This window comes from Tursiops truncatus, chromosome 17 (assembly GCF_011762595.2).
Source record: "Tursiops truncatus isolate mTurTru1 chromosome 17, mTurTru1.mat.Y, whole genome shotgun sequence".
NCBI classification, from domain to species: domain Eukaryota; kingdom Metazoa; phylum Chordata; class Mammalia; order Artiodactyla; family Delphinidae; genus Tursiops; species Tursiops truncatus.
Window position 1 is genome coordinate 62847516 of NC_047050.1, and position 22663 is coordinate 62870178.

A 22663-nucleotide genomic window follows, 5' to 3' on the forward strand; every position below is an offset into this window, starting at 1 on the left:
CCCAAGGTCCTGTGCCTAGTGCAGGGAGGACTGAACCTCAAATCCAGGTCCTTGGATGCTTCTCATGGGACCCACCGTTGTTTCCATTTCTCCATGTTGCCTCTCTGGATTGGACCAGCTGGTCTGTCAGGTCTACTTCTGGGTCCATGACTTGGAAATGTTACATTTGCATTTGAGAATTTGAATCTTGAAACTAATCTAAGAAAATACAGTGCTTTGACCATTGTCTTTATTTATAGAACCTTGTATCTAGTTATGATTTTTTTAAGCAATGTTTTTAAGGGAATAAAGTATTATAAGAAAAAAAAAAGAGGCTGGAGGCCTTTAAACTCTAGGGGAAGAAACGGTGGTTTTCACTGTCAGATTTTCTCAGCCCCACTGCATGGACATATGGAATCATGTGTGACGTTTTTGCTCTAACCACAAAGTTTCATGAATTTTCACTCACTGAATAACAAAATAAATCATCATTCTAGATAAAAAGAAGGAGGCAATTTTGAGGGCAAAAATATTTCCTTGAAAACTTCTTGAGAATCTAAGGCTTTGACCACATTCATTGGGACTGAGCCCTTGTAGGAAGCATGTCCTGTGCCTTTGGCATGAAAGAGCAGGCCACTGTGTCCCTATAGGATGGGGAGCCAGTGGCCAAGAATCTGAGATCTATTTAGTCTCTGTTTCTATGTATCTGCAGCTACAGCTAATAGTTAAGCATTGTTTGTTAATAGGAAATAAGAGAGTTCTCTTTCTGGCCAGTTGAAGAGAGCAGGGAGTGTGGAGGCAGCAAGGAAATTAGCATTCACTGAGTACCTTTTGGGTGGGACCTCCGCTACCATGTTACATGTTACCTAATCAAGCGGAGGCTGTTTATTCTTTTTCTTTTCTTTAATTAATTTATTTTATTTTATTTATTTTTGGCTGTGTTGGGTCTTTGTTGCTGCATGTGGGCTTTCTCTAGTTGCGATGAGCTGGGGCCACTCTTCGTTGTGGCACGCGTGCTTCTCATTGCGGTGGCTTCTCTTGTTGCGGAGCACGGGCTCTAGGCGCGTGGGCTTCAGTAGTTGTGGCTCACGGCTCTAGAGCGCAGGCTCAGTAGTTGTGGCGCACGGGCTTAGTTGCTCCACGGCATGTGGGATCTTCCTGGACCAGGGCTCGAACCCGTGTGCCCTGCATTGGCAGGCGGATTCCTAACTACTGCGCCACCAGGGAAGCCCCAAGGCTGTTTATTCTTACACATACAAAGGACTTCATGGGTATGGAAGTGGAGTTTGAATTCCTCGAAGGGACTTAAGAAAGGGAGGGATCTGGCCAGATTTATTTTTTAGAAAGATAAATGGATCTATTGCTCCCGCCCTTCTGCTAGGAGTGTCCCTCCAGTCCTGACTTTGAGTGGCAGGGCAAGAGTGAGAAGAGGAGAGAATGGAGCCGGGGAGAGTAGTTAAAGGGCCTCTTTGCATAGTCTGGTGAGAAGTCCCCGTCCAGTACACCCATGAAGCATCGCCATCTCCTTCCTCCCATCCTTTCTGCTATCGTTGTCATTTAGAAGGTCATTGTAAATTTTAAACGTCACTGACATTCTTACTGTCATTGCACATTTTACTTTTATGTCTGTTAGCACTTCCACCATTCGTGGTTGCTGTTTTTGCTTTAGCCATTGATGTGGTCGTTTGAAGTGCTTCCTTCTCATCAAGCCCTGAGAAGGGAGAGAATATTATAATTCCTAAAATATACTCTGGGCAGTCATGTCCTAGTGGGGTTGAGTGACGTGCCCAGGATCTTCTTTCATGTTGGAAGATTTGGAGGGTGACTGCTCAGGATTCTGTGGTCTCATCATCACGTCCAGTTTGAAGATGAGGATAAGTGCCCACCATCCTCCGTGATGGACACAGAGATGTAAAGACCCGTCATTTGGGGACATTGTCTGTCATGGACCCCTGGAATGAGAGACAGAAGGGAGAAGAAGGGAGATGAGAAATTAACATGGTCCCAACCTCCCTTGTGAGGGAGTTGAGGGGTGAAGGAGCCGGCACGAGGTAGCAAAAACTTGGACATTTTTATCCCATCTAAATTCTGATTTTACAGGTGGGGAGATGAAGGTCCAGAGAAAGGAGGTAAATTATAACAATAATTGTTGTGAATTGTTGATTGCCAGCTACGTTATGGATGTTACCTCTTTTAATTCTTGCAGCAATCCTGTGAGGGAGTGTATTAGTTTCCTCTGGCTGCTGAAACAACTTGATGGCCTAAAACAACAGAATTGTATTCTCTCAAGTTCTGGAGGCCAGAAGTGCAAAATCAGGTTGTTGCCAGGGCTGCCCTCCCTCCGGAGGCTCTGGCGAGGACGCTTCCTTGTCTCCTCCAGTTTCTGATGGCTTCAGGCATCCTTGGCTCGTGGGCTGCGTAGCTGCAGTCTCTTGCCTTCGTCTTCACGCAGCCTTCTCCTCTGTGTCTCAGATCTCCCTCAGCCTTTCTCGTATAAGGACACTTGGCCACTGGATTTACGATTCACCCAGTTAATCCAGGATTATCTCATCCTGAGATGCTTTATGTAACTACATTTGCAAAGACCCTTTTTCCAGATAAGGTTTTATCTTTTGGGGCCATGATTCAACCCACTACAGAGTGATAGCATCGTCATCTCCATTTTGCCAAAGGGGATACTGATGCTCAGAGAGGTTGAGACCTCCCCAAGGCCACATAGTTACAGATAGCTCTTTGCAGTGCATTATATTTAAGGACAGAAACGGTAATAATGGCTAACCTACAGACAGCACTTATGTATATTAATTCAGTTAATTCTCTCAAAAACTCTACGAGGAGGCAGGTGTATTATCATAATACCCAATTTAGAGATGAGGAAACTGAGAAACAGAGAGGTTGGTTAATTTTCTCAGGGCCACACAGCCAGGCACGTTGGCCCCATCTGTGCTCTTGTCCACTCAGAAACTGCCTTATAGGCTCCTCTGCAGATGCAAAAGGTCACCACACAAGCCATTGTCAGGGGTGTTTTCAGTGGTGACTGGGTAGTTTCAAAAGGGGTTCTGAAAGGTAGGCCCCTAAGATCTAGTGGGGGAGACATACTATAGGCAAGATTACAGATCCATGGAGCTTGTGCAAACCCCTGGGCACGGGACACTGCTCTGGACATGGGATGCCTCTGACCTGTCTTGGGGCTTTCACCTCCTGGCTGGCAGCCCCATGGCATACTTCCCCTTGCTTTTGTCCTGCACTTCTCTGCTGATGGCACAGGCATCCTGTGGGTCAGCCAGGCTGGCAACTGTGCGCTCTCTCTTCCTTGCTTCCCACCTCTTCCCCTTTCTGCATCCAGTTAGTGTCCAGTTCCCCGTGGATTCTGCCATCTTGTTTCACATGTCCTCCCCTCCCTTTATTCCTCACTGTCATGTTAGTGGCCAGAACTCATCATCCTTCCCAGGGACTGGCAATAGCAGCCCATCTAAACTCTCTGGGAACTTCCCTGATGGTGCAGTGGTTGAGAATCTGCCTGCCAGTTCAGGGGACACGGGTTTGAGCCCTGGTCCGGGAAGATGCCACATGCCACGGAGCAACTAAGCCCATGCGCCACAACTACCGAGCCTGCGCTCTAGAGCCCACAAGCCACAGCTACTAAGCCCGCGTGCCACAGCTACTGAAGCCCACATGCCTAGAGCCCGTGCTCCGCAACAAGAGAAGCCACCACAGTGAGAAGCCCGCGCACCGCAAGGAAGAGTAGTCCCCGCTCGCCGCAACTAGAGAAAGCCCACGTGCAGCAACAAAGACCCAACACAGCCAAAAATAAATATATAAAATAAATCAATAAACTCTCTGGATTTCTCCATCCTTCCCCTGGCTGCCTGCAGAGTGACCTTCCTGTAGCCCTCACCTGGACAGGGAACATGCCTTCCCCAGGGCCAGTTCACTCCTTCCTCATACTGGCCCCCCCCCACCATGCTATTCTAAAAATTTACCTTCTCTCTCCTTTGCGCTGCATCCTAATGCCCAACTGCCATTCGTCCATTCATTCATTCATTCAGCAAACCTGTTTTGATTGCTCTGTGTCGGAACCAGGGAAACAGATGTGACCAAGGCAGCCCTGTTCTCCGTCCTCATGGAACCTCCATTTGGGTGAGGGCATCAACTAAGTAAGCTCAGGAAAGCAAATAAAACAATAAATAATTATGATAAAACGTATGAAGGGAAGATACAAGGGGTGAGCAAGAATAATGCAGCGGGTGGGCTGGAGGCTGTTTTGGATATAGGGTTTCAGGAAGGGTGCTGAGGAGATGCCGGAAGATTCTTGTGATACCTGAGCCAGGTATTGTGGGTACGGTGCTTAGCAGTTGGGCAATAAACATTAGTCATCATCACTCATGGATTCCTTCACTCAGCAAACATTTTCTGAGGGCTAATCGTTGCACCCATGGGCACAGACCCCGGTAGTCTCAGTCTCAAGTGGAGAATTATCTGGGCTCTTTCAAATCCATTAGCATTCTCAGTTTTGCCCTTCAGATAAGTCCAATAAACCTATAGCCAAAGTGGGGATTAATTCTATTTTCTTCTCCAATACTCCACAAAAGAGAAGTGTCTCAGAGGCTCTGCTAATGAATTCTGCCATTTTCTCCTCGGTCTTATCTTGAGTATAGATGTCTCCACATTGCCTCCCTTCCAGCCCCTTTCAGAGGGTTTTGATTTTGCAGTTGCCCTGACGTGGCCTCTTGTCTCTGAATGTGAGTAGAGCCAGTGGGTCCTTTGGGGAAACTGCAGAGATAGCCTCTTGATTTCGAATAGGACCTACCTCTGTGCTTGTGTCTCTCAGACCCCTGGAATCCTTGAATCTCTGTCCTCAAAGCACCATTTTCTGGACCATCAGCTTCTTCTGGGAGTGTTACTGGAGATTTCTGGACCGCAGGGCCTGGAATCTTAATTAAACAAGTGAAATGAAGAGGAAAAGAGACTTGTGCCTATCTTTAGGGAAAACAAAACCCCAGTTCCCCACATGAAGAGAATGACGTGGTGTTTGAATGGGAGCCTAGAATTCCTATAAGACTGCATGAGAGCTGACATTTCAGAAACCAGACCCCCTCCCTCCAGCACCCACAGCATTGGCTTCTGCTTTAAGGTGCAGCCTCTCACGACGTCACCCCAAAGGCTTATGTTGGCAAGACTGAGAATGAGACATTGTGGTAACATTATGCTAACAGATTAGTTCTCTTAGATCATTTCTCATGCCTGCCCCTGGACTTCTCCTTATGGACCCTTAACTCCTTCTTGATTGGCATTTGGCAGACGTCGCTCACCTTGGACTTTGGGGAAGCTACTCGGAAGCTGTTTCTCATATACGTTGACCTTGGAATCCATTAAAGAGTTGCTAGTCCCTGTGATACGGTTCAGTTCAGCTCAGTACACATTCACTGAGTATCTTCTCAGACATGGTCCCTGCCACGAGATGCCCCTGATGAAATGGGGAGACGAGGAGGTGTCGGTGTCATGGTGGCCCAGCCTGGGACAGAGGGCGATGAGGGCTCATCAGGATGCCTTCTTGGGGGAGATGTCTATAGTGGGATGGATAGTGCCTCCTCCCCAAGTTCATGTCAACTCAGAACCTCAGAATGGGACCTTATTTGGAAACAGGGTCTTTGCAGATGTGATAAGGTAAGGATCCAGATGAGATCACACTAGATTAGGGTGGGCCCAAAGTCCAATAAGAGACAGAGAAGGACACACAAAGAAGGTCCTGTGATGACAGAGGCAGAGATTGGAGTGGTGCAGCCACCAGCCAAGGAATGGCAGCGTTTTCCAGGAGCCAGCCGAATCTGTAAGAGATGAGGAAAGATACTTCCTTAGAGCCTTCAGAGGGAGCCCAGCCCTGCCGATACCTTGATTTTGAATTTCTAGCCTCCAGAACTGTGGGAGAACAAATTTCTGTTGTTTGAAGCCACCAGGTTTGTGGTAGTTTGTTATGGCAGGCTTGGGAACCAACACAGTGTCTGAGCTGAGTCCTAAAGGAAGTGTCGGAGTCTTGCCCTCATTCTCCCATCCTTTCCCTGTTTGAACACATCTGGTTGGGAAAACTCCATCGGTCTGTGAGGTTGGTGACAGCAGGAGCCTCATTCACCCCCTTGTTCACTCCATGACCCCCATATTTACCACTGTGCTTGGCATGTAGGGGTCTCTGGTCAGTATTTGTTGCATGCATAACAGTCTATGAGTGAATGAATGAAGAAGACAAGAGTGCTCTCAGAGGAGGACCAGTTAGCAAGATGCAGGAATCAGATCCTCAGGTGTGAGAAGCCATGGCAGCCAGAGGGGAGAGGCTGTTCAGGGTTGTCTGAGTCATTTGCTCTTCCTTGGTCAAAGTGGGCTCTTAGGGAAGTTTTTCATCGGGGTCGTGCAGACTAGCCAGTAATGAGGACAGGAGCAGGACCAAATAGGGAAGAAGAGAAAGGAACTTGGCCGTGTTCACTGCCCACTCAATGTCAGACACTGTACTGTTAACGGTCTTCATCTTTCTTGTCATTCTCCAAGTAATCCCTCAGGTAGGTAAAAATGCACCCATTTTCCAGATGTGGAAACTGAAGCTCAGAGAGTCGAAGTAACCTGTCAAAAGTTGCACTGCCAGTGAGGGGCAGAACCCGAATCCAAGCCCAGGTCTCATTTGCTCCCACATTTGTGTTCTCTGCAGCACAACATGCTGCTTCCACTAATAAACAATTGTTGGCAAGGGAAGGTCATCGGGGGTCCCTGAAGCTGGGAAAGGATTTAATGCTTTCCAAGTCCAGATGACTGGAGAGGGGGGATTCTCTGAAAAATGATCCAAGAGGACAGAAGGCATGCAGAGAGTTCTGGGGACCTGGATCATCTGAAGGCCATCAGCTGTGTCCTTTTGAATAGTGTTCTTGGGGTAAAAATCAGTGTCATTTTCTTCCCCACCATATTACATACTACTCTAGTCTATGTTTTTCATTCTGCAATAATAATGTTTAAAGCTTAGACACCATCGGGGGTCCTCCCTGACTTAAAGCTCAATGCGTTTGATAATTAAGCCCTTGTTCTCACCCAGAGCAGCATGGACACCCCAGTGGTGTTTAGGACCCGTTCGTTTGTGCAGCCGCTCATTCATTCCACAACTATGTCAGCATTGTCTGTGTGCCAAGTGCTGATTGAATTTGGCCCGGGGTTTCTAGGGCACTGAGAGTCTGTCTTTGCCTCCATGAAGAGCTCCCCTTTCAGTTCCATTTGCCAGGTCTCTACGGTGCTGCAACGTGAAAGGAGCTGGAATAAAGCGGGGGAAGGGAGGAGGGTAGAAAGGTTGGAAAGGGCTCCATGGAGGAGATGGAGGCCAAGTACGAGTTCAGTAGGTGGCGCTGGGGGAGGCATCATAGCAGGAGAAGTAGCATGTGCAAAGGCATGGGGCATGTTGGAGCTGGGTGGGGAGGGTGGTGTCAGACATCCTGAGAAGGGGTTTGAATAAAGCTAGGTACAGCCCTTGCCTCTGGGACATTACAGATTTTTGTTGTAGGTGGCAAAGGTAAATTCAGTCTACCTCGGGACTTTGGTTTTAAGATGTGGATACTTGGGACTTGCTCTTGTTTACCAGACACAATGGATACAGAAGAGGATGAAGCAGGATCTTAAGGAGACCTCCTGGAGGGGAGCCTGGAGGCTCCAGGTCGGCGTTCACCTTCAAAGCCACCACTGCTCCTGGGGCGAGAGTCAGGGAGGGTTTGCATGGGGCCAGGATGCCAGCAACTCTCTCCCGCTGGGGCCATGTAGCTCTGCCAGGGGACAGCCAGTGCAGCGTCTGCTGACCATGTCCTGGTCAGTGCATGGCTGGGTGCACTGTGGCCTCAGCACAGCAGACCTTCTTCCAAGATACCTGCTGGGAGTTGGGGCTGGGAGGGGCATGTTTCAGTGCTGAAGCTAGCAGCCCCTCCAGCGCTCCACTTACCACTCCCCTGCTGCAGTTGCTTTCCTCTGATGCTGTTTTCTCTGCTGGCCCCCCTCCTGCTCACTGGGTTGTGTTGGGACAGGGTGTTTGATATTTTTGTTAATGTTTTCTTGCTTAGCGCTCAGCTCTGCTTCATTTTCCCCCCTTCCCTTGTTGCCTGTTGAGATGATCAGTCAGGCTAGTTGACATTTTTCTACTTAAAATGTTTCAATTTAACTGCTGCTGGCTAAATATATTTTGGCCTCAGCTCTGGACTGTGACTCTCCCCTCAGCCAGCGAGACCGAGGAAACTTTGTGCCAAACGCTTCTCTCTCTTTCGTTGGACTGAGATTATCCTCAGCAGATTGGAAAGTATCCCTCGTGTCCTGAGGGTCGTCGTGCAACCCAGTTCAGATATGGGCTTTGGCCCTCAGGATGCCCAGGTGTGTGAATGCACCTGTCACAGATGCATCTGATTCGATGCACGAGCTGGCCTGCCGTGTGTGTCCGAACGTGTTTGGCTCTGGTGCCATCTTTCTTTCTAAATCCCAGCAGACAATTTACATAGTTCTTCTGCGCCCCAGGGAGACTTGGACAGGTTCTGAGTAGCCACAAACTCTGGCAGCTTACTGAGACGAAGGGAAAAGAAAGTCAAGGCATTAGCAAGTCTCTGTGACAGAAGGACTATTGGAGGCCACAGGAGGGGTTTATAGATGGCAAGGCTCCCAGGCAAATAGTGCCCTCTGGACAAAGCCCTTTACCCTGCAGGCTTGACCGAGGTAGGCCGTGCCAACCAGACTCGCCAGACTCAGTTCAAGAGGGGAAAAGGGAGGGAAAGAGGGAAGGACGGACTGCCCTCCTTAGCAGAGGGCCTGAGGGGGCGTAAACTAGTGCCTACACAGACCTACCCCTGAGTTTGAGATGGAGGTCCCAGAGACAGCGTTGATTCAGCTTCCACGTTCATTTACTAATTCTTTCATCCACTCATCATATGTTTATTGAGGATCTGCGATCCATGTGTCTGACGCTGAGCCCAGCTCCGACTCTGGGAATGCAGAGGAAAACAGGACAGATGTAAGACTCTAGAGGGGAAAACGATGATCAAGTCATCACAAATAGGGTGAGGGTCTCAAAGGGGACATATAGGAGAGCTGACCCAGGCTGGGGTGGCAGGGGGCATGGAGGGCCTACTCGATGCAGTGACTTTTAAAATCTGGAGTGTCAGGTATAAATTGAAATTACGTTAGGTGAAGAGGTGAGAGAGGTGTGTATCAGGCAGGGGCAAGAGCAAGTGCAAAGGCCCTGTGGCAAGAGAGAGGAGGGGAACTAATAAAGGATGACTGAAGCAGAGATGACTGCGGGTGTGGGAGAGTGGGGAAGAGGAGTAGCAACAGGTAAGGGCAGAGAGATAGGCAGGTGCTGGGTCATGGAAGGCCCTAGAGGCTAGACAGAGGATTGGGGGCTTCGGGCAAAAGTCTCTGGAAGACTCAACATTATTTTAAGCAGGAAAGTAACACGATCAGGTCCGTGTTTTAAAAAGAATACCTGTTATTTAAGGAAGGATCAGAGGGACAGGAGTGGAAGCGGCGAGTCTATTAGGAGGCTGGTAGGAGGCGAGGATGGCTGCACTCAGAGAAGCAGCAATGAAGACAGAGGCACTGGAGGTGTTCGTGGTCTATTTCAGGGGTGTCGCGGACAGGACCTGTTGATGGATCAGATGAGGGCCATCAGCAGGACTTGAGGGAGTGAGCCACGTGGTTGTGAACTGGGGCCAGCGTTTTCAGGTGGAGGGCACAGCAAGGGTGGAAACAGAAAGTGGAGACTTGCTGGGAATTGTGAGCTGCAGGCTAGTGCTGAGGGAGGCGGGTACACGATGGGAGATGAGGCCAGCAGCCGAGAGCGGAGAGGTGGCAGGGCCGGTGGGTGAGCGAGTTCCCTGCAGGTGGTCTGAGACAGCTGGGAAGCCTTTGGAGGGAACAGGGGAATGACCTATGCTGACTTACTTTTTATATGTGTGAAAGATCACACAGGCTGCCACGTTGAGAAGAGGTTCAGGGGCAAGGGTGGAAGCGGATAGACCAGTGAAGAAATGATGGTGATAAGTCCAGCTGAGTCAAGATGGCAGCTGGGACCAGAGACAGAGCTACGGGTGGTGAGACGCGGTCGGCCTCTGCATGTTCTTGGAACAAATGGACTGAAGTGTGAGAGAAAGAGCCAAGAGTAGTGTCTGAGGCTTTGGGCCTGAGAAGCTGGGAGAAGGTCTTGTTCTGTCCCAGGGTGGAGAAGCCTGTGGGAGGAGTTGTCTTGGAGAGGAAAGAGTGAACTTGAACATGTTTAGTTCGAGGTGTCTGCTTAACACTGACGTGGAGACGTAGGGCGAGCAGTGGAGTCCAGGCTTAGAGAAAGCTGGAAGGTCAGCAGCGTTGGGACAGTATGGAGAGCCGCGCGCTGGGAGAGCTCACGCACCCCGGGAGTGAGAGTAGATACGAAAACGGTCTCAGGGCGGAGCACTGGGGTGAGTCAGCCACCACGTATTTGCCAAGGAAACAAGGAGAGAGAATGAAGTGCAGGGAGGAGGAAGAGAAGCAAGAGCAAGTGGGTGTCCCAGAGGCCGAGAGGAGGGTATTTCAAGTTGGAGGGAGCGTCCGTGGGTCGTATGCTGCTGACTGGTCAAGTCCGCCAAGAAGTGAAAATGGGCTGCCGTGTAGGCACTGCCGGAGTCACTGGTCACTTTCACAAGTACAGTTTGAGGGAGAGGTGGGATCGAGAGCCTGAACAAACAGGTTCAAAGAGAAGAGGCTGGGCTTCCCTGGTGGCGCAGTGGTTGGGAGTCCGCCTGCCGATGCAGGGGACGCGGGTTCGTGCCCCAGTCCGGGAAGATCCCACATGCCGCGGAGCGGCTGGGCCCGTGAGCCATGGCCGCTGAGCCTGCGCGTCCAGAGCCTGTGCTCCGCAACGGGAGGGGCCCCAACAGTGAGAGGCCCGCGTACCGCAGAAAAAAAAAAAAAATTGAAAAAACAAAAATTGAAAAAAAAAGAGAAGAGGCTGAAATAAGGCCAGCCAACAGCTCAGGTGACAGCGTCCAGGATGACCATCCGGGGAGGGTGTCTGGACCACAACCAAGTGGTCTGGGGAGCAGGGCAGAGCTTCAGACCCCAGCAGGAGAAAGAGCGCAAGAAATACAGACTAGGAAGAAAGGAAAAGTCCAGAACATGGACGTGGAGAGCTGGACGGGGAGGAAGGCGTCAGCTCGGGGGCACCGTGGTGCCAGGCTCAGGGCGGCAAGACTCATCCCGGGTGGGGAGAGGACTTCGCCTCCCTTGCTGGGCTGGTGGGGGGGGCAGGCCAGGATGGGGATGGGACCAGCAGGTGAAGGTCTTCTGTGCCTGCGGCTAAGCGGGCGGTGGTTCTCGACCTCACTGCACGTACATTACAGTGATCTGGGCTGCTTTTCAAAAATACAGAGCTCTGGTCCCACCTGTGAGAATCCCTGTCTGTCCATCCCGAATGGGACGTGGCCCCATGTTCAAACATCTTCCCAGGTGATTGTAATGTGCTAGCAGCTTCAGCTAGTTCCTGAGTTTGGGACTGAGCCAGTGTGGGAGGCTCTTTGAGGCAAAGAGGGCCATAGGGAAGGTCAGCCCTGGCATTGGAAGGGCCGTAATTGCGGTAATCTCTCAAGGAATTTGTTGGCTTTCCTCAGAACAGCAATTCTCATAACATTTACCAAATTGAAAATCCTGCTTAATTCTGTAGGTTTACAGCTCCACAGAGGCTAGAAGAAAAACATCATTTGGCACCAGAAACACACTTTATTCTGCTGGTGCAGATAATTTTGCAAACGCTGGATACCGAGTTTCACATACTCTCCTGGAATTCCGATGCACTACGTCCTAGAATGCAGAGAAACACAGTCACGGCAATTGCTCTTGCTGCCACCTGGACCAGGTGCTTCCAGAGACCCTCTTGGGTGTCTTTGCCCTCTCATTGTGAACTTCTGTGATGTTCTGGGAAGATGTGTTTTTTAATCAGCTCAGCATTTATTTCTTGCTTTGGGGAACCATTTCTATCCCATTATGTGCAGTTCAAATAGGTGGTCAATGACAACCGTTAACCCCACCTCTGCCCGTAGAGACATGATCCAGGACAAGCCAGCTCTAGTAGCACAACCTGGAAGCAGTGATTGGCTCAAGAGGGAGGCATGGAGTTCAAAAAGGGCCAATCAGCATCGTTTTGGGAGGCAGTTACTATATGGATAATGGTGAAGTTCTTCCCGAAGATGCCAAGCTAGAGAGTGTGGGTCTGGATTTATCAGTTGCCATTGTTCTCACACTGTGTGGATGAAGAAGCTTATTTGTAGAGTAGAGCCTAACAGAGATGAGGTAGAGAAGGAAGGAGGGAGAGAGGGAAAGGGAGAGAGAAAAGATAGAGGGGCAGAGACAGAGATAGAGACAGAGACAGAGAGACAGTGTTCTGTCAACAGTATGCTTGGTCCCAGGCCTCCAGGCTCTGGAACTTTCAGTTCTGTGAGCTCTCCCTACACCCTTCCAGGGTTAAGCTTTTTGGAGCTGTGTTCTGTCTCTTGCAACAAGAGCATCTTGACTAGGACAGATGACTTCTCAGTTTCTCGTGGGCCTCAGGGGGTGGTGGAGGGGTGAGGGATGCACCGGAGAGTGAGGCAGGCATGGTCAAAGAGCTTATGAGGCAGCTGCCCCTGGGACGTCCAGGTGTCAGTCTCAGGGTCGTAGCAGTCGAAGGAGGCCGAGTCCTCGATGCTACAGTCCGTGGTCAGATGCCGCCCACCCGTCACGTAGAGCTTGTTCCCCATCACTGTGGCCCCGTGGTGCATCCTCCGGTCTTTCATGTCTGCGCATTTGACAAATTTGTTGGACTGAGGGTCATAAGCAAGGATCCTCCTTGTGTAACCTGAAAAACAAATGGCATATCGACAAGGTCAGTGATGCTTATTTGGGACTGGAGGTCAGCGGTCCAGGGACCTGTCTGATCTCTGTCATCGCCTAACCCTGAGGCTGGACTCTGAGCTAAAGCGTGGAATGTTTCCATAACCTGCCCAAGGTCTTGTGTGTGGCAGAGCTGGGATTTGGACCCAGATCCGTCTGACTTCAGTCTCTGCATCTTAACTCGAAGTGAGGGCAACACTTACGTCGTTTGTTCTTAGATTGAGAGCAGAGATTCCAGTGGCCTTCTCAGCCTCGTTAGCTTTTTCATCTTTCTCATATGCTCATCCAAGAGCTTTAACAATCCCAAGATGGAGCCTTTGGGAACTCAGAAGTGGGTCCCCACGACAGCCCTATCTGGTGGGTACTCTTCTGATCCCCATTTTACAGATCAGCACACAGAGGCACAAAGAGATGAATAACTTGCCTAAGAGTGTACAGCCAGTTAGTGGCAGAGTCAGGATTTGAACCCAGGTCTATCTGACCCCCAAACCAGCCCTCTTAACCATAGTATTATACTACAATTACAGAGAAATGATCCCTTAGCAGCTAATCTTATTTACAACAGCAAATGTTTTTCTGAGTATTTGCCCCGGGTCTGGGATAGTGCTAAGTGCTTTAGATAGATGAGCACATTTTATGATCACAACTCTGTGAAATAGGTTCATTATTTCATTCCTTGTTTGACAGGGAGAAACTTCTGGAAGATAAAAGAGCTTTGTCAAGTCATCCACACTCCCCTAGTTGGATGGGTGTACTTTTATTTTTATTTTTTTTAATTTTATATGGGGGAATTGTTGATTTACAATGTTGTGTTAGTTTCAGGTGTAGAGCAAAGTGGTTCAGTTATGTGCTTTAAAAAAGACTGTCTTGGGACATCCCTGGTGGCACAGTGGTTAAGAATCCACCTGCTAATGCAGTGGACATGGGTTCAATCCCTGGTCCAAGAATATCTCACATGCCACAGAGCAACTAAGCCCGTGCGCCACAACTACTGAGCCTGCGCTCCAGAGCCCGCGAGCCACAACTACCGAAGCCCGTGTGCCTAGAGCCCATGCTCCGCAACAAGAGAAGCCGCCGCAATGAGAAGCCCGTGCACGTCAACGAAGAGCAGCCCCCGCTCGCCACAACTAGAGAAAACCCACGCGCAGCAACGAAGACCCAACGCAGCCAAAAATAAATAAATAAATAAATTTATAAGAAAAAGAAAGACTGTCTCATAGAAAAACATCAGTGACCGTTTTCCCATGGGAGATGCCAAGTTCGTGTCCAGCCTCTCGATCTTCTGTTAAAACTCACCTCCCACGATGACAATCCGCTCCCCAAGTACCACGGCAGGGGCACATACATTCTTGATCATTCTCGTCTCCATTTTGAACCACGTGTTTCTGGAAATGTGATAAACCTGACAGAGAAATATAATCACGGCACTGCATTTTAAAGTGATAACGTTTTTAAAAGATAGAAATAGTAATTAAGAGGGTGAAAGAGCGGTGATTTCTCTTTCTTCTCACTTTTTTTCCCAGTTCTTAAAATGTAGTTATCTTACTGTCAGTAAACAAAATATAATTAAATAACAGAAAGAGTTAAGTGTTTGTAGTACGTGTTTGCTTACCTTGCTTGGCTCATTTCTTTCCTTTCAATGAGAAATGGAGCAACTTGGACATGCGTAAAACCAGTGATTTTTCAATCATTTTTATTTCTGGCTCATGTTTAAATTTCTAAATGTTCCAGCGTATCCGAGAGCCTCTTAAGGCCAAGAATAAATTTAGGGCTAAAAGAGGAAGGCTTTTGAACAACAGGTCATGCCTGAAAGTCATTAGAATCCTAGAAAAAAGTAAGCATGAGAAAAGGAAGAAAGAGCAAAGAGGTGGAGGCAGGAGTCCTTGGCCTTCGTCTGAAATGGAGTAGCAAATCATGATTCCCAGAACACGTGCTCCTGTTAGATCCCGCAGTTTAAAGTTTAAATGTCAAATGCCAATTAGTTCATTACTGGCAGAATTTAGCACAAGAGATATAGGCTGAAACGAAGGAACAAAATATTCCAATATTCTTGACTGGAAATTCTTTCTGTGCAAAATATTTTTGCCACCATATTAAAGGCCTTATACTTTATCATTTTACCAAATTTGATCTTCACAACCATCCTATGATGTAGATACCATTACTTCCCTCTATTTTCCAGATTAGACCATTGAGGCTGAGAGAGGTGAAATGACATGCTCAAGGTCACACAGCTAGAGTAGTAGAAGAGCTGGTCTGATTGAACCCAGAATCTGTGCCTTTGTCCACCACACTCATGGCTCTGCTTGGGGCCATGGAGATGCGGCTTTTCTTTCTTTTTTTTTTTTTTTTAATTTATAAAAAGCGGGCTTCCCTGGTGGCACAGTGGTTGAGAGTCTGCCTGCCGATGCAAGGGACACGGGTTCGTGCCCCGGTCCAGGAAGATCCCACATGCCGCGGAGCGGCTGGGCCTGTGAGCCATGGCCGCTGAGCCTGTGCGTCCGGAGCCTGTGCTCCGCAACGAGAGAGGCTACAACAGTGAGAGGCCCGCGTAATGCAAAAAAAAAAAAAAAAAAAGAATTTACTATTTTAATTTGCTTTTATTTCAGTATTAGTAGTGTTTAAAGATATTTGGTGATGGTTTGTATTTTTGGCCGTGCCCCGCAGCACTTGGGATCTTAATTCCCTGACCAGGGATCAAACCCGTGTCCCCTGCAGTGGAAGTGCAGAGTCTTAACCACTGGACCACCAGGTAAGTCCCTTTTATAGATTTTTTAAATTGAAGTATAGTTGATTTACAATGTTGTGTTAGTTTCAGGTGAACAGCACAGTGATTCAGTTATATATATATATAACTGAATTCAGATTGTTTTCCCTTATAGATTATTATAAGGGATAGGTAGGTCCTGGTTGGTTACCTATTTTATATATGTGTGTGTATATGTTAATCCCAATCTCCTAATTTATCCCCCTGCCACCCCAGCTTTCCCCTTTGATAACTATAAGTTTGTTTTCTATATCTGTGGGTCTGTCTTTATTTTGTAAGTCAGTTCATTTGTATCTTTTTTTTTTTGGTTTTTTTTTTTTAGATTCCACAGATAAGCAATGTCATATGATATTTGTCTTCCTCTGTCTGGCTTACTTAACTTAGTATGATAATCTCTATGTCCATCCATGTTGTGTGAATGACATTAGTTTATTCTTTTTTACGGCTGAATAATATTCCATTGTATATATATACCACATCTTCTTTATTCATTCATCTATTGATGGACATTTAGGTTGCTTCCATGTCTTGGCTAGTGTTAAGTAGTGCTGCAATGAGCACTGGGGTCATGTATCTTTTTGAATTATGGTTTTCTCCAGATGTATGCCCAGGAGTGGGATTGCTGGATCATTTGGTAACTCTATTTTAAATTTTTTAAGGAACCTCCATACTGTTCTCCATAGCGGCTGTACCAGTTTACATTCCCACCAACAGTGTAGGACAGTTCCTTTTTCTTCGGTGTGGCTTTCTTGATGGAGGCTTTCAAGACTGAAGCCCTCTTGAAGTCTCTGTCAGTCCTTAAAGTTGGTGAAGCATAGAGGAGGCCACAGCTAGAGACAGGGGCAACCACAATGGCTGTCAAGCCTCATGGTTTCGTCTGCAAATATGTAGGAAACACTCTTTGGAAACATGAGATCCTTGGAGGAAAAGCAAACACTGGTTGCATTTTACTTGAGTAAATGGCTCCTGGCTTTCTGTTCTCTATTAGCTTTGGGGATGGTTTCAAAAATAGATTAAACATTTGTTCACAATCCTCACCATACCACCAGAGAGGATGAGGCAAGGACAACAAAGGTCCTTGGTCTTTGACCCATGGAGGAAGTGATACTTTGTTATGGTAAAGGATTTGCTTAACGCCATCCAGCAATAGGGGTAGAAAGAAGGCCAGGTAGAAAGGTACGTGTACACACACAATTTGCACAGTAACGCCATGGCAGCTTCGTCCTTAAAAAGAATGCTTGCGTGCAGATAAACCATCCGATGAAGAAATCTTTGAACCTATACTTGAAAATCTAACCTACCCCATCAAGTAACCCCAAGCATTCATCTTGAACGATATCTGAAAGAGTACAATTTCCATTACAAAGCTAATGCTAAGTAGATAAGAGCTTCCAAATTAATACTTTCCCCATTTTCCCCTTCTCATGACTGCGGTGTAAAAGGATCACTCACATGTTAGTGTTTTGGTTTTTGCTTTTTGGCTATTTAAGCTTCTTGTTTAATCGTCCTAAGCATTTCTTGATGAGGTAGCTTAAAAGCTTTTTTGAGCTTTGTATTTATTCTTAGGAATCGGTAACAATTTTGTAATGTGAAATCATCAACATAGTTGTTGACTTTATTTTGAAAAATAGTTTTAAAAAAATGTAGGAGGGGCTCTAGCTTTACACAGAAGCTCTTTATTACACCTGTGTTGTGTGGCCAGAGCTTGGAGGGGATCAGAACATGTCTCCCTTGGCTCAAGTCAATGAGTGGGGTTTGGAACAGACTTAGAATCTGCCTAGATGGTCAGGGAAGAGTCGACAATATGGGCTGGAGAAGTGAAGGAGAGAGAAAAACAAGAAAAGGACTGCATTGAAATGATCACTTTTCTCTGTTTCCACTGGCACCAACTTAGTCTGAGCCGCCATCATCCCTTGCCTGGACCTCTAGAAGAATCTCCCAACCCTCCTTCCTTTGTCCACTCAGGCCTCTTGCAGTGCCTTCTCCACAAAGCGTCCAGAAGGAGATTCTAAAAATGCAAATTTGACAACTTCACCGACCCTGCTGCTCTTAGGCGTGAACCCCAGTTCCTTGACAAGGCCTGGAAAGCCCTGCCAGGTCAGCCTCATCTCCACACTCATCCCCCCAGGAATGTTCTGGAATTTCTGCAGGGGGGTCTCAGGGGCAGCAGTCTGGTGGAGGGGGTTGCTTGCGTGGCTTGGGAAGGGGACTGAGAGAGATTATGGGGGGACTGACTATCCCCAGCTCCGCCTTGGTGCACAGACTTGCTGCCACCTGGTCATGCTTTCGGCACCTCCAGGCGAAGGGCCGTGCCCCTTTCTGCTTCAGGGCCTTCGTGCCAGCTGTTCCCTTACCCGGGAACGCCACCCCTCCCTCAGCAGATGAGTGTGACTCCTGGTCCAGACGCAGGCTCATCTGCTCAGAGAAGCTGCCCGCCCATCTCTGTCCACGTCAGAGCCGTCTGTCCACCCTGTGCGTCCTCCTCCTTTTTTTTTTTTTTGGCGGTACGTGGGCCTCTCACTGCTGTGGCCTCTCCCGCTGTGGAGCACAGGCTCCAGACGCGCAGGCTCAGCGGCCATGGCTCACGGGCCCAGCCGCTCCGCGGCACGTGGGATCTTCCCGGACCAGGGCACGAACCCATGTCCCCTGCATCGGCAGGTGGACTCTCAACCACTGCACCACCAGGGAAGCCCTCTCCTCCTCTTTTACTCTTCATCCTCACCTACCTTCTCTCTTCCTCTGCCTCTCTGCTCAAGTCAGCTTAAACGAACCTCACAGAGTTCCCTCCAAAGTTCCCTGAACCCTCACACCCTCCCTGATTCCCTCGAGACTGGTTTAGGGCACCCCTTATGCTCTTAGAGCACCCCTCTATTCGGCATCTGAATTGCAGTTGTCTCATAAGCTCCTGGAGGGTAAGTGGGATTTACTGCTCATGTCCATGTCCCCAGGGCCTTCTCTGTGGTTGGCACCCAATATAACTCCTCTAAATGAACACAGCAGATCTCAGGGGCCTCCTTGATTATCTTTATATATCACGTAGAGGCTTGAAGTTTTTCATATCTAGGTGAACTGCAGTGATTAGAACTTGTGTCAAGGTGGAAAACACCCAGTATTCTGACATTTTGATCTTTATTAATCACACTTCTCAGAGAGCTTGTTAGTGAAATTAGCATCTACCTATCATTTAAGGCAGGGGTTCCCCAACCTGGCTGTGCCTTAGACTCTCCTGTAAACGTTTGTAAACAGTAAATGTCAAGACCCCATACATAGAGATTTTGATTCAGCAGATCTGAGGTCAGGTTCCTGGGGATTTGGTAACAGACTATGGACCAGTGCTTGGGAGTCTTCTTTTAAGGCCTTACTGATTTTGGTTAGAAGCATCTGCAATATTCCTATAGGACTTCACTATCTGGCATTCGATGTGTTCTAGGTAGAACCTTTAACTGTATCTGATGTACCTTTGTATGTATTAATCTTATACAAAAAGAATTCATAAATGGATAAAATCTGGCTGAAATTAACCTAACTTCCTTCCTTCCTTCCTTCTCTCCCTCTCTCCTTTCTCCTTTCCCTGCTACTGACAAGCATGTATGTATGTATATATGTATGTGTTTGTGTATGCAGTGTACATGTACATATGTGTATATGTGTGTATATGCATGTATTTGTGTGTGTATATATGTGTGTGTGTGTGTGCGTGTGTGTATGTGTAGCCATGGTGGGAGGGACCATTTACCTGGATAAGGCGCACAGGGTTCTGCATGATGTCCTCTCCCCCAAAAAGGTAGAGTCTTTGGTCTTTCACAGCGACTGCAGGGTGGAGGACCCCCAGTGGCATGCTGGCCATCCTCTCCCAGACGTTGCAGATGCTGTCATATCTCTCCATGGAGCCCATGACCCCCTGTCCGTCTCCAATCCCCCCGATGGAGAAGATGAAGTTCTTGTGGGCAGTGCTTCTGTGGGAGTAGCGGGCTGCCAGCATGGGCTGCCCCAACCTCCACTGATTGAATTTCAGGGAGAAGATGTAGACCTTGGGACTGGGCACACTGTTCCCCGCGTCCACCGCCATGCCTCCCAGCAGGTAGATGCTGTGGTGCAAGGTGACGGCCGAGGCCTTATACAGCCGGGCCGGGAGTTTGGCAAGGCTCTGCCATTGGCCGGTCTGTCCGTCGTACAGCAGGACGTCCCTGGTGGTCTGCTGGTTGTCCTTCCTTCCACCCAAGAGGATGAGGAAGTCTTGGTAAGAGTTTCTTGGGGGGACATGCCACAGAGGTTGGAGGCCCGGGGCACTGGTGGTGCTGTACGGAGAAAATATCTGCCTCTTGGCTGTCTCCAAGATGGTCTGGCAGGGGGGCGAGGACTGCAGGAGGGCGTCGTTGGCGATGAAGTGGTAGAAGAAGGCTGGGTGGACGTACTGCAGCCTGACCTGCTTGAACAGTTCCTGCATGTATTGCTTCCGGGTCTGGAGGTCATGCTTGATCCAAACCATGAGGGCCTCGAACACCTTCTCCTCCTCCGCACAGAGCCCGTCATCTCCCAGGTAGTCTATCAGTTCCAAGGCCCAGAGCTCCTTCAAATCAGCCGATGCGGCCACCTCTGGGAAGTACGTCAGGGCCACCTCCCTGGCTTTCTTCCTGAGGGTCTCACAGCTGAAGATTTCAGAGAGTCTGATCATGCCCAGGCAGTTGCTGGGGGCCAGCTGGCTCTGGAGGAAGGAGGAGCAGGCCTCAAGCAGCCTGGGGTACTGCAGCATGGAGGCGGCCTCCATCAGGGGCAGGACACCTTCCACTGTGATGTGTGCCTCGCCCGTGTACACATACAGGATGATCCGCTCCAGAGTTGCGGAGTCGAGGCCTTTCAGCTGGACTTTGGGCTCGCTGCTCTCCCGGAAGTTGCTGCAGAACATGGCCCGGAAGTAGGGGCTGCTGGAGGCCAGCACGCTGCGGTGGCAGGGGATCTCCCAGGCCCCCGTGCAGATGCTCACGTCAGTCAGGATCCTGCTTTGCCTCAAGCCATTGAGCTGCCTCAACAAGTCAGAGGAGAAGTCATGGTCTTTGAAGAGCAGCCCATCTGGCGATTCCTCGTCCATCCTACAGAGATGGGGAGAAGTCCCGAGAGGGAGCACGTGCTGGAGGGTTTAGCTGCGGCGGCTCCAAGACTTAGAGCACCTATGTCCGTTCACCAAGACGCCTGTGGGTATTGCCAAGAATATGGCTCAGTGAAGACCAGAAAGGGAGACCACCTGTGGCGTGGGCCTCACAGCTGACACCTCTCTTTTAGGTTACGATTACTCTCAAAGGTAACAGGCAAATAGCATCTACAGACAGTCTGAGAAAAACAAAACAAAACAAAACAAGAAAAACCAAAAAAAAAAGAAAACGTGGTTGGATAAGTTGGGCAAGTTGAAGGTGGCAAATGGTCACGTGGTCTGAAATGTTAACCTGAAGCAAGATGACAGTCTGTGCATTTGACCAGCAGAAGTCTGTGAACCTTTCTCCAGCTTCTCAGCATGTCCGTTATTTAGTAAACTCATCTAAACATCTTTCTGGGTGTTAGTCATTCCCCACAGATGTCATTCTGGGGGTGTGGCCTCTGTAACAAGACAGAAATGAGGGATGAAAGTGGACCTTTGAGATTTTTTTTTTTCTTTTTTAAAGCATGACTTCACAGAGTCCTGTGGGTTTTGTTTTTAAAATGAGGTAAATAGAAAGCAGAGACCGAACAATACCCTGGACAGGGTTTATTGGATGACATCTGGCTGCCCATCTACCTGCAGAAGAATTAAACATTCGAGCTATTTACCTTGTTTTGCTGCAGTGACATCCACCGATACCTGGTCCGGCTGGTCCCTCCGGAGAGTTTCCACCTCTCGCTCCAAATGAAACCATAAACCCAGGCCTTTCCTTCAGTTGGCAAATAATTTGTCCTGGGAGAATTCTGGATTTGTTTATGCCGAAGGCACTTTCACAGTTTTCTAGACCTTTGTGAAAGAACTGCTGGGCAGGGAGACAGTGTATACATTCCAGGGCTAAGAATAGTTGCATATGTACTTTCCACTGTTATGACATGTGACTTTCCAGTTGCCTTTTGCAGCAAGCCGAGGGCCTGCAGCGCTGGTGCATGCCCACATGCCTTGTTTCTTTGGCAAGTGTTTACATCGGCAGAAATAGATCTGGAGGAACGGCTTCTCTTAGAGAAGACTTTGCTGCCCACTTGGACACATCCCGAGTCCCTTGTCCTAAAAGTGCCTGGGAATTCTAGATGTCTGTAAACAGGTTGCCGTGACCTGGGGAAAGTCGCTGAAGATAGTCCTGGGCAAGTTGAAGGTGGCAGATGGTCACAGGGAAGCCAGAACATGGGCCCAAGGGTGTTGTTTAGTGGGTCTCTATTTCCTACTGTCTGCTGGCAGGATCGTTGCAGAGGGCTGAGAGTTCCTCCTCCAGGCTCCAAGGTGATGGTGTCTGTGATGAAACTTGTTTTAAATATTTGTGGAGCATCCCAGAGTTTCTAGCCGTGGGAAAGACCAAACCTTTATTGATCCTCCGTATGACGGGGGCTTCTGTTTTAAAGTGGCAAGGGCAGTAGTCTTGTGGGTCATACCTGCTTCTCACAAGACCCCTGCTGACTATTCATCAGTTAGTTTGTTATAGTTCAGGTTTGCTTTTCTGTTTTATTTTTCCATTTTCTCCCTTCAGGGAGGCTTGTGCTAGAGGAAGGAGGCAAAATATGTTGCTCCAGGAGAGGGGGGTGGGTGGGAGAGAGAGAGAGAGAATGAAAGGAAGAAGAAGGAGAAGGAGGAGGAGGAGGGGGAGAAGGGGAGGAAGAAGAGGAGGGGGAAGAGGGGAGGGGGAGGGAGAGGAGGGGAGGAGGAAGAAGAGGAGGGGGAGGAGGGGAGGGGGAGGGGGAGGAGGAAGAAGAGGAGGGGAGGGGGAGGAGGGAGAGGAGGGGAGGAGGAGGGGGAGGAGGGGGAGGGGGAGAGGAGAGGAGAGCAATGATGGTGATGGAGTAGGATGC

The 22663-nt window shown here is 48.8% G+C and overlaps 2 protein-coding genes across 3 annotated transcripts in view; one reads left to right on the plus strand and one right to left on the minus strand.

Moving 5' to 3' along the window:
• Positions 1-22663, plus strand: part of NTAQ1 (N-terminal glutamine amidase 1) — a 209103-nt gene that overhangs the window by 174922 nt on the left and 11518 nt on the right. Inside the window, exon 6 of one of the 2 annotated variants that reach the window (XM_073794719.1) lies at positions 13570-14459. The exons of the other annotated variant lie outside the window; for it this stretch is intronic. Coding sequence (XP_073650820.1) covers positions 13570-13658 — 89 coding nt within the window. The 3' untranslated portion in view covers positions 13659-14459. Of the gene's footprint in view, positions 1-13569; positions 14460-22663 lie in introns of those variants that run through there. 2 annotated transcript variants of the gene reach the window in all.
• Positions 11469-21592, minus strand: KLHL38 (kelch like family member 38). Its single transcript, XM_019932039.3, has 4 exons — positions 21452-21592; positions 19386-21241; positions 14179-14284; positions 11469-12847 (listed from the first exon to the last, which is right to left on the minus strand). Exons 2-4 carry the CDS (start codon positions 20736-20738, stop codon positions 12558-12560), a joined length of 1749 nt encoding a protein of 582 aa, XP_019787598.1. The 5' UTR covers positions 20739-21241; positions 21452-21592; the 3' UTR covers positions 11469-12557.